Below are 14,915 nucleotides of genomic sequence, written 5' to 3'. Positions count from 1 at the left end.
TCTCTGTAGTTATTTGCTAACAGTAAAGTTCTAAGCCCCCTTCTCTGCAACCTACCTTGCCACACAAAGCAATTGTTTGTTGATTTGTTTTATGTTGCTGCTGCTTTCACAAGCAATGGGTGGAAATATTGCTGTATAAGATCACACCGATTCTCAGTCATACAGGTCCTTGACCTGTGAAAAAACCTCCCCAATTAAGTGGGTGCAATGCATAGCTCAGATAGGGGGTGAGTAGGGATGCATGGCCCTCTCTGACTACACTCTAAATCAGGAAAAGTGAAAGGAGTCCCTGATCTCCCTCTGCAACCTATACTACTGCATTAATCTCCTGCTTAGTGCTGGTAAGTAGGAGAAGCTAGCGGCAAGGGACAGGATAGCTATGTAGCACTGTCCCCTGGCATTTGAGGAGCCTGCAGCAAGCGTACCTGGGCATTTTGTGGCAACACCTGGCAAATAGCTATACAAATGCTGCAACTATGGGATTTGTTGATGCTTTTTAATCAGGATCTGCTGTACAAGTCTTAGTCCGGATTTTGTGAAAGTGGAGATATGTCTCTCTCAGTGACAAGTTTGTGGCTTTTTTCCAGCAGTTGACGGGCATCACTTGTGCACCTTGGCCCCATTTGATATTACACATCCTTTGTTGATGATATTCTATTATTAGCTTCCCTGCAGAATGGAGGAGAAACCAAGTAGGGCAGACTACAATTGTTAGAGGGCACTGGTCACATCCAGCCTCTACTAGGTCAAGCAACAGGATGCTGAATATATTCTATTATTAGCTTCCCTGCAGAATGGAGGAGAAACCAAGTAGGGCAGACTACAATTGTTAGAGGGCACTGGTCACATCCAGCCTCTACTAGGTCAAGCAACAGGATGCTGAATTAATGTAACTACACTATTTTCCTTTGTTTTAGGCCTGGAATCCTGCTGCTGAAGAACAGTGTTTTGATAGGTGTCACAGACTGGGCCAGAAACATGAAGTTATTATCACCAAGGTAAGCTAATTAGGAACTCAAATGCTACTTTTTGTTTTGGGCTAGGCCAAGTAATTATAGGCCCCAAGGCAAGGATCGAAGTCCTGGGCTGCGCCCTCCACACGGTGGCCTATTTGCCTTAGCGCCCTTAACTCATTCACATTGCAGCCTTTTGTACTTTGCTACCTCCTGCTCACCCCCCTCTGCTTCTCCTACCCCTCACATGGCTACAACACCAACTATCACGGTAAACTGTTTTAACTCTGACACAGCCTAGTGCTTTGTGCCATTTTGAATAAGTTGCCTTGGGCCTAACTGTTCCAATCAGAGTCTGTATTGGAGGGCCTGTTTCACCATTAGCTTGGGATTGTCATTGGTATTTGATCAGTGCTGACAATTTCTCTGAACAGTGTGAACAATGTTAGCCGACTTCTCCAGCATGGGGTCTGGCATGGATTCACATGCTCATGAATATTCCCCGTCGTCAGGCTGGGAATCCTCGGTAAAGAAAAAAATCAGTATCAGTTTAGTTTCTGATCTGTCTTTCTTAGTAGTAACCAATCACTGATCTCTGGGTCATACTGCCCCCAGCCAATGAGTGCCCTTTCCCTAAGACCCGTCTCTGGCAGCCATCCTCAGATTTTTACCGCACGCTCAAGTGTTGGGAGTCCTCATGTTTAGCTCTCGAGTTTTTGGCTGCGTTTTTACGCTTTTTTCAGGAGATTTCTCATTTTTCCAATTTAATCGAGCCTCAAGCTCCACCGCTTCTACTTCCGATAACGGGGACCCGTTTCGTAATTCTTCTACGCCCCTCAAGGGTGAAGTTTTTGTCGAGTTTACACTTCTTGGAGGATTCCGGAAGATCTGCGGCCTACCTCAACGGACATGGCCCAGGACAAGGGGAGCTTGACGCCCGGATCCAAGCTGTGCAGGAACTGCCCTGGATGCAGATTATATAACGTTTTCAAGGAGGACGAGCATTCGCGATGCCTCTACTGCCTCGGGACAAGATGCACGTGGAGAAGGACTGTGCATTCTGCAAGAACCTTTCGGAACGGACCAAACAAGATCGTCGTTCCCGCCTCGCCACCTGGCTGGAGAAAGGCACAGCAAGTGAGAAGGCGAAGAAGAAGTCTGAGCGGGTTTCTAAGTGATTTGAGGGCGCCCCGGCAACGGGGGCCCAACAGAAGTCCAAGCACCGCGAGTCCGCGAGCTCCGGGAGCGCCGAAAGGTCGGGCTCTTCGGTTGCCAAGCAGGGCGCTACTTCCCCGGCACGTTCGACCACGAGCCAGCGCTCTGGTTCGGGGAAGAGGAAGTCCGAGAACCCAGGTAGGCCGCTGGAGCGGACCCGGTCGATCTTGAAGGGGGAGCGAGGCGCTGATCCTCCCCCCAAGGCGAAGGCCCAGGACACACCCAAGGTGGTGAGGGCTTTGATCCACCCGGCTAAGGCCTCTACCGAAGTGGTCGCTGCGACCCTGGCGGAGCCGGCTGAGACGACGCCAATGGAAACGGCCTCTGGGCCCAGAGTATCCCTGCCGCCTCGGAGGGAATCCTCTTTCCAGCCCATCGCTAAGACCCCCGTGAAGCCCCCGGCTGAAAAAGAGGGGGGGGCCGGTGGTCATTACAGACTCGGAATCGGCCTCTGAGGACGAACTGGTGGAGACCGAGGAGGGCCTCAACGAGAGGTTCAGAAACCTCAACGAGAGGTTCGAGAAGTTTTGATCCCAGGGGACGGTCCCTGCTGACGTGATCGAAGATAGCGACGACGAACAGGGCCCAATGGAGCGGCCATCCCGTCCGTCGCAGCCATTGCCCGAGCCCCACGATAGCTTGGCGGCCATTTTGTTGGCAATCCAATCCTTATGTACCGAGATGAGGACGAGATTACTATGCACCCCGACGGAGGAGCCAGAACCAGGCCCGTCGGGAAGCCCTCCGAACAAGCGGAGGAGAGTCCACCCCGCTCCGCCCTTCGTGCCTGCGAGACCGGTGGACCCCTCATCCCCCTCGCCGGGAGAGGATACGGCGACGGATACGGCGACGGGGACGGGCGGTGACGGCGGCGATGACACAGCAGACATCCCGTTGTTCACCCCCCATTCCCCCCACCCCCGCGGTCTTCGCCAGCCTACGAGGTTGGCTCTTTCCACGCCATGATAACCAGGGCATCCAAGCTCTTCCAGCTCTGCCCTGAAGAACAGAAAAAGGAGGAGTTTCTGTACCAACGACGAGATGCTAAGAGGAAGACGGCCCTCGCGGTGCCTTTACTCGACGACATATGGGACAAGGGGCTTGCGGTCCTCAAGAACCCTGCCACGACACCCGCCAAGAGGGACAGGTACGAGAAGAAGTACAGAGTCCCCGATGCCTCCCCCCTGTGCCTCAGGGCCCAGCCCACGCCGGACTCGGTCGTCTCAGCAGCGGCTAAGAAGAAGGCAGCGGGCACGGCGGCTTCAACTTCCACTTCCCCGCCGGAGAGCGAGGGCAAGAAGTTGGACTCTATGGGACGAGTCATCTCGTCGGCAGCGACGACGATTAAGGCGGCCAATGCCTTAGCGATCGTGGCCCGCTACGACAGGGAGCTCTGGTTCAAAATAGCTCCCCTGCTAGATTTCCTGCCGGATGACAAAAGGGCGGAGGCCCTAGAAATTCTGCAGGAGGGCGAGGTGGCGTCGGATCACGCCATAACAGTGGCGACGGACATCGCCGATACCGGATTTCGCCAACTGAGCAACAGAGTTTGCCTCCGACGACGGGGATGGCTCAAGGCGACAGATTTTCGCCAGGACGTCCAGACCAGGGTGTTGGACATGCCGTTCGACGCCAACAACCTCTTTGGTAAGGCGGTGGATGAGTCTCTACAGGCCATCAAGAACGACTCGGAGACGGCCCGGGCCCTTGGGGTGCTTTAGCAGCGACCACCCTTTCGGAGCCCCGGAGGTAGACAGGGTGCCTACAAAGGATCCAGCGGTGGCTCCTCCGCTTACCGCCAGGCGGCCTGCTCCTCTTCCCAGGAGGCCTACAGAGGTCGCGGCAAGCAAGGGGGATCCCGCCATCGTCGTCAAGGAGGCCAAGGCGGCAAGGCCTCCTCCAAACAAGACTGACCCGGCCGTGTCGTCGGGCCCCCACCGAAGCACCCCGGTGGGAGGCCGGCTGACGAAGTTCGTCAGCGTGTGGGAGTCCATCTCCACCGACCGTTGGGTGCTGGACACCCTGGCCAACGGGCACTCGCTGGAATTCCAAAAGAAGTGCCCTCGCATTCCTCCCATGGCCAGAAAGGAGAATCACGTCCCTCAACTGCTGTTGGAAGTAAAGGCGATGTTCAAAAAAGTTGCCATCCAGCTCGTCCCCAGGAGGCTCCGGGGCTCCGGAGTGTACTCAAGGTACTTTCTTGTCAGAAAGAAGACCGGCGGTTGGCGCCCCATCTTGGACCTGCGTTGGTTAAACAAATACATCAAGGCGCAGAAATTCAGGATGGTCACCCTCCAGCACATGCTGGGACAGCTGGAGGAAGGCGACTTCCTATCGTCGTTGGACCTGGAGGATGCTTACTTCCACATCCCCATTCTAAAAAGGCACAGGAAGTTCCTCAGGTTCGTGGTTCAGGGACGCCACTACCAATTCAGAGCCCTACCATTCGGATTAAAGTCGGCACCCAGGGTGTTCACCAAGTGCCTGGCACCAGTGGCGGCGCGGCTGCGCCTGCAGGGGATCCACATCTACCCGTACCTGGACGACTGGCTAATCCGGGCAAGGTCAAGGGAACTCGCCGTAGGTCATACGGTGAGGACCGTCTGGTTGCTCACGGAGCTGGGGTTTGCCATCAACTACCCCAAATCCCACCTGGTTCCATCGCAAGTAGCTCTGTTTTTGGGGGCGAAGCTCGATACTGTGGAGCAATTGGCCTCCCCTTCAGAGGAGAGGACCAAGACCATCCTGGGCAAGGTGCGGCTGCTGTTAGCCACGGACGTGGCCAGGGTGAGGTCTGTCGAGTCCCTTCTCGGGATGATGTCCTCATGCATCTACCTTGTGCCCCTGTGCAGACTTCGGATGCGTCCGCTACAGGAGTTCCTCGACGCCCGCTGGTTTCAGGCGAGGGGTTGCTTCGAGGACAGGATCCCCCTCGACGAGGAGTTCCTTCGGGCGATCCTATGGTGGGGCACCCGGGCTCACCTCACGACGGGCACAGACTTTCAAACCCCAGCGTTTCAAGAGACGGTGACTACGGACGCCTCTCTGGAGGGTTGGGGGGCCCACACCGGAGATCTCCACGCAAGAGGCCTTTGGCTCCCGGAGGAAAGGTCTCTTCACATCAACATCTTGGAGCTCTGAGTAGTGTTCTGGGCGCTCATGTCGTTCCTCCCATCCCTCAAGGACAAAGTGGTGAGAATCTTCACAGACAACACCACCACGATGTTCTACATACGGAAGCAGGGGGGCACCAGATCCCCCAACCCTATCCAAGGAGGCCCAGGATCTGTGGCACTGGGCCGTCGCCCAGGGGATGTTTCTGGTTCCCTTCCACCTGGCAGGAATAAAAAACACCATCGCCGACTCACTCAGCAGGGAGCTGTGCTCGTGCCACGAGTGGGAACTGCGTCAGGATCAAGTGGATCGACTCTTCGAACGATGGGGCAAACCCCAGATCGACCTGTTCGCGACGGCGACGAATGAGGTTCGCCAGCAGGTTCCCACAGCTGAGGAGCATGGGCAATGCTTTCTCGTTCCCTTGGGATGGCCTGTTTCTGTATGCGTTCCCTCCATTGCCATTGCTGCTCCGCCTCATCAACCAGCTCAAGAAGTCCAGGTGCAGGATGAGCCTCGTTTCACCGGCATGGCCGAGGCAGATCTGGTTCCCGGACCTTCTGGACTTGTCAATGTCCCTGCCAGTCAGGCTGCCGGCGGACACGGATCTTCTCTCCAGAGAAGGAGGCGCAATTCTCCATCACGACCCACAGTCGCTGAACTTGCAGGCCTGGCTCCTGCAGCACTAGAGTTTGGAGGGTAACGGCTGATTGCAGAGAGGTTCTTGCAAAGGCCAGGGCGTCCTCAACTCTCAAGTGTTACGGTCATAAATGGAAGAGGTTCTCTGTCTGGTGCTGTGCACTGAAGATTAACCCTCTGCGGATTATGGCCCCTCAAGTGCTGCCGTACCTACTGTCACTGGCCAAAGCTGGTCTGGCTCACGCCTCCATAAAAATACATCTGGCTGCCTTCTCCCGATATACCAGGACTACGGGACGGGCGTCCTTGTGGTCTCATCGCCTGGTGAAGGAATTTATGAAGGGACTATTCCGATCATTCCTGCCGGTGAAGGCTCCTGCCCCGGCGTGGGAGCTTAATGTGGTGCTGACCAGGCTCATGGGACCCCCATTCGAGCCTATGCTTTCGGCGCCTTTGAAGTTCCTGTCATGGAAGACAGCGTTCCTCGTGGCCATCACCTCTGCACGACGAGTGGGAGAGGTTCAGGCCCTATCTTGCAAGCCTCCATACTTGACTTTTCATGACACGAGGGTGGTGCTAAGGACGCACCCCTCCTACATGCCCAAGGTGCCGTCGGACTTCCACTTCAACGAGCCCTTGGTGTTACCAGTTTTCTTCCCGTCGCCTTCGACGCCGGCCGAGAGGACTTTGCACTCGCTGGATGTAGCTAGAGCGCTGAAGTTCTACGTGGACCGCACAAAGAGTTTTCGGAAGACGTCACAATTGTTTGTGAACTTTGGGTCTGTGAATCAAGGGAAGGCTCCATCGAAGACTTCCATTTCCAGATGGCTCTCCGGCTGCATCATGCATTGTCACCGGTTGGCAAACTGACCGCTGCCCGGCCGTCTGAGAGCCCATTCGACCAGAGCGATCGCTGCTACCACGGCGTTCCTGTCTGGTGTGCCCCTGCTGAACATCTGCAGGGCTGCTACGTGGAGGTCGACGCACACCTTCACAAGATTCTACTGCGTCGATCGGGACTCCAGGGAGTAGTCCAGGGTCGGCCAAGCAGTGCTGCACAACCTGTTCGCTTAAGGTGAGTCTGGTGAGGAGGTAAGAGATGCTTAATGTTGAGTTGTTGTATTGCTTAATGTTGAGCCTGTTGCCACCTCCCGTGGTTGTGCATGTGTATACTGCTATGTATTCTTTTATTCATGAGCATGTGAATCCATGCCAGACCCCATGCTGGAGAAGGAACAAGTTACCTGTAACTGTTGTTCTCCAGCATGGGTCCTGCATGGATTCACATGCAAACTCTCCCGCCTACCCCTCTGCGGCTCTACACTTGGTCATACTGCCACTTGGCGTGCTACCAAATCTGAGGATGGCTGTCAGAGGCGGGGCTTAGGGAGAGGGCAGTCATTGGCTGGGGGCAGTATGACCCAGAGATCAGTGATTGGTTACTACTAAGAAAGACAGATCAGAAACAAAACTGATACTGATTTTTTCTTTGCCGAGGATTCCCAGCCTGACGACAGGGAATATTCATGAGCATGTGAATCCATGCCAGACCCATGCTGGAGAACAACAGTTACAGGTAAGTAACTTGTTCCTTGCTATTGATGTATGCAAATTAACTGTTTCAATACTCTGATCCTGGGTGATATTGCAACCCGTTTTCCCAGGCTATGTTGCTATAGCTAAGTGGAAATGATCTACAGTTGCTCACTAACTTCAGAAATGTGTGGTTCCTCCAGTTCTTAATTTTAGCTTGTCAGTTCTGTTATTAAGGTGCAGTCATGTGATGGCCGCTGTAAAGCTGATTAGCAAGATAGAGGCTGGAACAGGCTTGTACAGATAATTGCAGAATGTGCAGCAGAGGAACATACTTTTCAGCCTCCCTTGTTTGTTGCGCAGAAGTACACTTCGGCCTGGAGTAGGTAGTTGTGTGTTATATTGTGTGCTTGCTTAATATCATGCAGCGAAGAGGCTCACGTATTACAAAGGACTAGCGTAATGTTGCTTACAAGGTCTGAGGTTCAAGGTTCAGTGAACAGGAAGTGAGACATCAAGTTCTCACTGGTTGATACCTGTTTGCATGTATTTGTGGTCCCTTTTATGCTTAAAGCTATAGAATTAGAATACATGCTTGATATCGCACATGGAGCCAGCCGTGATCTGGTACTTGCTGGTTATACAAGGTGGGCATTTTGACGCAAGCAACTGCCTCAGATCTCACACTCATCACTAAGGAATTGGTGCTTGCAAGTCAAGCCCAGATTGAGATGAGTAAAACAGGTTACAAATTAAGACCCCTTTATTTCTGACCCAGCAGTTTGCATGCAGTTTTAGTGAGGAACAAGGACTGCCATGTCCTAATCAGTGTGCCCAGAATCACACTTTGGTTGGTACTCGAGATCGTACCGGGCACCATCAAACAACGAGTTTGCTCAGATCACATTGGCATGAATAAATAGTTGGGACGTACATGTTTTGCCCTTGAGAGCTGTGGTTCACAGAATGTGATATAAAGGTGACCAAGGTCCCCCAAACAGGTTTCTTCGGACACAGAAGGCTTCAGAAAAGATTTGTATTATTTGGCCACATATGACGTAAAGATTACACATCATCTCTAGAAAACAGGTTTGCCACATCAGTCTCTGCTTGTAGGAAATGGGGCACTAGAGGGGTAGAATGTGTGTCTCAAAAGAAAGACGGGCCCCTGAGTCAACCAGCCAAGTGCATGTTGCAACCTTCTTATAGTCGACCCTACCATAGGAAGGGTAATTGTGACCCCAGATAAATGACGTATACCCTCAAAAAAGAAAAGAAAAACTGCCAATTTAGCCTAAGGGTCTGACTGCAATATATATATTTCTAAGCCTTGTCGAATCTGCTTATATCACATGCTATGCATAGGCCAACATCTAATGGAAGCTGCGGAGTATTAGTTGTTGTTTTTGAAACTCGAAAAGGGACGTCGACAGGGTGTGCCAGTAATACTATCCCTTGTATGATGTCTACTGTACCCATGGTGGTTCCCGCGTCAAGGTCCCTCAGATTGTTTTTTTCCGCCATCATATCGTCGCATATCAAAGAGTTCCTTCTTGTCTATCGCCATTGCTTAGAAAAATGAATCCTAGAATATTTTTTGTCCTTTAATATCCGTCTACCGCAAGATCCTCAGCGACAGCCTCAAGGATGAATTACCATCGTCGACGACTACAACAACTCGTCTCGACAAACCTTTGCTGCGGCCTCAGCCCTCACAGTAGGGAGAGTGGGGGGTGGTTCATTCTTCTCATTAAGAGAATGCATATGCCCCCTGCCAGGCTGTCTTCCCCATACATAACGGAGAATACAACCTTTAGGTTTTGCCCCTCCTGTAATTGAAAATGTTCCCTTGGAAACTCAAAGCGGGTGTGCAATCTGTGTCTCCCAAGGCATCACGCCAAAGGACAGTGCAAGTCGTGCAAACTGTTCAGGCCCAAAACATTCAAGGACAGCAAAACAAAATGCTGGGCCCACCACACCAGGCAGGCTGAGGCCACCATGGACGTTAAGGGAGCCTTCAGTAACGGCAGCATCAACGTCTACAGTGACGCCGAGGGCAATCGGGATCGGTCGGATACCCGCATGCAAGCCCCAACCCTAACAGGCAGGCCAGCGTTTCTACTATGGAGATGACACCCGGCGGCACTAGCATGACCAAGTCGCACCACAACTATGGAGACGACACCTGGCGGCACTAGCATGACCAAGTCGCATCGCAAAAAACACACCTCCCATGGCCGAAAGTCGACCACGACAGTGACCGGAAAGCCACACACGGCGTCAGGGGGGAGATCCGAAAAGTTCCCTCTCCCCTGGGCCATCGTGTTTGCAGTCGCCACATGACAGGCCCTCGAAACAGACAAGTCTGTTTCTGACACTGTCTAAAGCCACAAAGTCCTCCCACGGCGATGACAGGGCATCGAAAGACGCACCAACAGCCCCCTCGCATGCGGACCAACGACCGTCGAAAGACGCGTCAAAGGCCTCTTTGAAGACTACACAGAGCGAGCTCATTAAAAAACACGTCCCAGACACACTGTTAAAAGACGGATGTCGAAAAATCATATGTCTTCTAAAACACAGGGAGAAGGCTCTATTTCGGGGACTATGACCCAGGGAGAGAGCACCATTTTGCGGGCTAAGCACCATAAAAGACCCCCTGCATCAGAACCAACACCCCCCAACCCCTCCCCTCCGCCTCTGTTCCAGTAATCCCAAGTTCATCTCAATGGACAGCAGAACAGATTGATAAGGTCATGAGGCGTATGTCCTCCCTAGCTAATTTCTTCGATGAGCACCCCAAGGTCTTGCAAAACCTTCAGGGTGCCCCACGCCAGCGAGCCAGTAACTACCCAAAGCGGGGCAGCAGTTACCCAACCTTCCTCCAAAAGAGCCCGCACAGACCTCGCACAAGCTTCCACCTCGCAGCAGCATGCTTATTGTTAAACCATGCCAGACTCTCGGGACCATGGACCTTAAACAGACCCAGACGACCAAGGGGACATGGGTGATGTCGACCAATTTTATGATGATAACGAGGATGTCTACTTCATCCAGTCGCCAGATCACTCAGACCCAGCGGTGGCAGACTCACCAGTGGATAACCAAATACAGTATAATGACCTGCTACTAAAGGCGGCAGAGAATTTCAAAATCGATATACAAGAGACACAAGTGAATAAGGATTTTGTTGAGGACATATTAGGGGATAAGAGTCAGCTACCCAATTTATCCCCCTACTTCAATCAGTACAGAGACGCATCCAACCCTCTCTGATTACTCCTAGTTGAACACATGCAGTCATCCCACGCATTGAGAAAGTATTTCACCCAGCACCCTCAGACCCCCTTTACATCAGGGGACAGTTAAAACCGGACTCCTTTAGTGGTGACAACTACTAGAAAGAGAGCAGGAACAGCTCTGGCCTCTTACAAAGCCCCTCTTTATAAGGAGAGTAAAAAGATGTACACTTTTGGAAGAAAAGTAGCCTATTCGGCAGCTTACCAGATTATAATTGCTAATAACACGGCGTTATTAGCTAGTTAAACTGTCACAAGTGGGATGAGATGGCCGAGCAAATAACGTCAGTTTCAGAGCCCTTTTAGAGACAACTGTCACTCTCCATTTCAAAGGGGTAAACAAATGGCAAACTGCATCCTCAAGAACAACTTGGATGCAGTAGACAAAGCATGAAGAATAATAGCAGACGGTACGTTGATTAAACACCTCGCGAGGATACGCCAGTCTGGCTTCAAGCTTGAGACTCAGGCTACCCTCCTTAATATGCCCATAGAGCCAAATGTGGTGTTTGGCAAGCGGTGGAAGACGCTGTAAAGAGCACAAACGAAGAATGACACCCTAAAATCATTGGGGCAGCTCACCAATAAACCCTCTGGTCAAAGAGGGGGCTATAATTCTCGCCGTTTTAGAGGGCAAAACTCTCAACGAGCATCTGGTTACAACCGGGGGTCAAAGCTTGTCCTGGGGTTCATCTCTGGGACAGTCCTCAACAGGGATTTCAAAGAGGCCAAAGAAGGTCTCGCAGTAGAGGTAGGTGGTCCTCCTACAGAGGCAGCTCAACGCCCCCCAAGCAATGAGCACCCGCTACAGGTTCCCTCCCATGCTCCTCCAGTAGGAGGCAGCATTTCATACTTTCCCCACGTATGGGAGGGAATCACTGCGGACAACTGTGTACTTTTGGCCGTAGCGGGAGGTTATTGCATTGAACTGATACAGCAACCAACCAACCAACCGCCTACCAAGATAAAGGAACAGCTCCCAGGATGAACAACGTACCCTGTTGGAAGAGGTGACAGCGCTGCTCTTAAAGGATGCTGTAGAAATCATCCCGGCGAAACAGGTAAACAAGGGTATTTATTCAATGTACTTCCTTGTGCCAAAAAAAGACCTTATGATGCGCCCTGTCAGACCTGTGCCCTGCAAACACCTATGTCAAGCCACAGAAATTCTGCATGACAACGCTATAGAAAGTAATCCCACTGCTTAAGCGGGCGACTACATGGCAACCTTGGATATGAAAGATGCATACTTTCATATTTCAGTGTTCCCAGCGCACAGAAGATTCTTGCGTTTAAAAATAGGGAAACAGCACTGCCAATTTAAGGTGCTACCCTTTGGCATAGCCTCCACTCTATTCATCAAGGTACTGGCGGTGGTGGTGGCGCATCTACGCAGGGAGTCAATCCCAGTACCCTTACCTGGACTGCAAATTTGGGGACTCTTCCCTGTCATCAGCCAATCAAAATACCCAAAGAACAATCGATCTACCTTTTCAATTAGGTTTCTCAATCAACAAGAAAAAGTAAAGCCTTGTTCCAATCAAGACCAACCCGTTCCTAGGAGCTGTCATAAAACAGAAGAGGGTCTAGTGTTTCCGTCAAACGAAAGAGTACAAAACATACTGCTGCAAATACCACAGTATCTAGCTGGTCGCCAGATAACCGTATGCAAAGCAATGCACCTGCTCAGGATGATGACATCATGCATTTACCTGGTTCCACATGCACGATTGCGGATGCACCCAATGCAGGAGTGGTTGGCGGAACAGTGGTCTCAGGCAAGTGGTCAGTGGGACGATCTAGTGGTCGTTTCGCCAAACCTAATACAAGATCTACGCTGGTGGACAAATGAGAACCTGTTAAAGGGAAAACCCTTTCACGACCTGGCGATGCAGGCAGTTGTCGCAACAGACACATCACTCACCGGGTAAAGTGCCCATTACAATCATCGTGCAGCAAATGGTCTGTGGACTCAGATCAAAGCCCAGAATCGCATCAACCTTCTGGAATGTCTAGCAATGTTCAAGGCATTACAAGCCTTCCAAGCTGTTAGGCAAAGTTTGAATGCAGTACACTCTGGGAACCCTACAAACAACTATGACTACAGGTATAGGCAACCCAACCTTTGGTATAAGCTTGTACTACACAGTTTTGGTAGCATGTTGAGCTGCCAAGCTTCTCTCAAGAGGGGAAATGTGAGCTGTAGTGGAGATACACAAAGATTCACAGTTACAGGTATTCAAATAAACTCTTACACTCAAGGTTTCTTGCATAAACAATCATTAATTTATCAGTCAGTTATAACGCATTCTTCAGAAGGGAGCAATGGAATAGTAACACAAATATACTTCAATACTGTACACTTTGAGTTTCTGAATCGGACAAAACCCTTTTGGGATGGCCCACAGACACAACCTACACCCACAGGTGACTTCAGTAACAAGGGTGCTGGGGACATTAATATCTTACTGTTGGCATTCAGAACACTCTTAAAAAGTTGGTAAAAGGCAAAGGTTATTAGAACACAAGAGACCACAAATATTCCAAAGCTGGTAAGTACTTTTAGAGTTCACTAGAAGAGTTATTCAATTCAATAGGCTAAGCCAAAGTCAATGGGCAAAAGTCTTGGATCGGATAAAGCACTTCTGGTAAGTAAATGGAAAAGTCTTTGCACAAGTTCTCAGTAGTCTTTGATGAAAAGAAGAATCAAATGTAGGGCCACAAGCTGATAAGACTTGTGAGTTGTGGAAGTTACATGCACTACAGTAAGAGGTAAGTTCTCTTAGACTTGTTTTACAGTACCTTGGTAAAGAAGAAAAGATGCAGCTGATGCCTTTTGTTCCTGTGCAGCTCTGCACATCTCACTGTTCCTGGGCCTCAGACATGGGGACAAGAGGGAAGGCGTTGGGGGACTCCTGCAATGCACTGGGACTGTCAAAACCCGCAACCGGCAAACTTCACTTTCAGTGGCTGTTTCGCGTTTCAGCTACCGCAAATAGCAACAACGCGGTTCCTGGCTATCAAGGTGGACTGTCCTTGCTTTTGGGGTCCCGCACTCTGCTGAGGGGGCTCAGGCTTGGTCAGTCCTGCTTCGTGGGAGTACAGAGTATCTTCCAAAAGCCTTAGGCCAGCTTACAAGCAATGCACCCAATCTGGTGTCCCTCTACCTGGCTATACGGTTTCCTGCAGCAACTCTGAGTAAATTCAACCAGCTCCGAGATGGGTGTCCAGCTGGCTTACTTTGGAGTTGATTGGTCCCACCAACTCAAAGGGAGAAGTCGTCCTTGCAGGGGCTTCCCTGTCGATACGAACTTGGCAAGTTGGCACTGCAGCAGGGCTTCACCAGGCAAACCATTGGTCCAGGAGTTGCAGCAGGCATCCTCTTCAAGCTCTTCTTCGGTTCCTTCGTTCAGTGGTCGACTCTGCCTTCCAAGCCAAAAGACTCACCTTTTATTCAGTTCTCTCCCATTCATTCCAGCCTAGCTGTCACTCACCCAGCAGGGTGGCTGTCCTTGCCGGAGAGTCAGCCAGCCAATCACCACAGAGTGCATAAGCACAGGGAGTTTCGGGCACCTCCCTCACTTCCTGCCTACCCCAGACACTCTGGAGCAAGAGGCGGGTTTCACTCCTGAAGCCTGCCAAAGGTGAAATGAACAAAAAGACCAAACCAAACCTGGTTTGGCACGGAGAGAAACTCTCTAGAAGGACCTTTCCACAAAGACATAGTGAAAAACAAAGACTGGGCACCATTTTGTCAAAGATGGCTATGTGCCATTTTGAAAAAGATGGCTGCCGTGGTTAGCATTATCGGAGCTGCGAACATCCGCTGTAAATGCAAACTATGGTAGTTCGGAACAAAGCCCCTGCCACCAGCCATTCTGTGAGGAAAGGGTAACATAAAAATGTTACATGAGCAGTTAGACACAGGGGATACTAAGTAACCCCTCCAACACTCTATTTTAAGATAGGTTGTGTTGGGTCTAGCAAGTACACCAAGTAAAGTCAATTTCACTTTACTGTTCTGGGAAACAGTAGTTCATCCCAGAGAAGGTATTTAAACTTGGGAAATCTGGAAGACTTCCCTGTGTCACTGCATTGACGGTGCTTAGGGACACAATTGTAAATGATGATGCCTATGGAGTTTGTTAGACTCCATAACCAA

The 14,915-nt window shown here is 51.1% G+C and overlaps 1 protein-coding gene across 3 annotated transcripts in view; it reads left to right on the top strand.

Annotated features, from left to right (window-relative positions):
• Window positions 1–14,915, top strand: part of HLTF (helicase like transcription factor) — a 1,760,895-nt gene that overhangs the window by 1,721,290 nt on the left and 24,690 nt on the right. For all 3 annotated transcript variants that reach the window (XM_069618321.1, XM_069618322.1, XM_069618323.1), the window contains one exon: window positions 918–998. In XM_069618321.1, the coding sequence (XP_069474422.1) occupies window positions 918–998 (81 nt within the window). The remainder of the gene's footprint in view (window positions 1–917; window positions 999–14,915) is intronic.

This window comes from Ambystoma mexicanum, chromosome 10 (genome assembly GCF_040938575.1).
Source record: "Ambystoma mexicanum isolate Mex_15411 chromosome 10, UKY_AmexF1_1, whole genome shotgun sequence".
Taxonomy (NCBI): domain Eukaryota; kingdom Metazoa; phylum Chordata; class Amphibia; order Caudata; family Ambystomatidae; genus Ambystoma; species Ambystoma mexicanum.
This window is presented reverse-complemented; position numbering and strand designations above follow the sequence as displayed.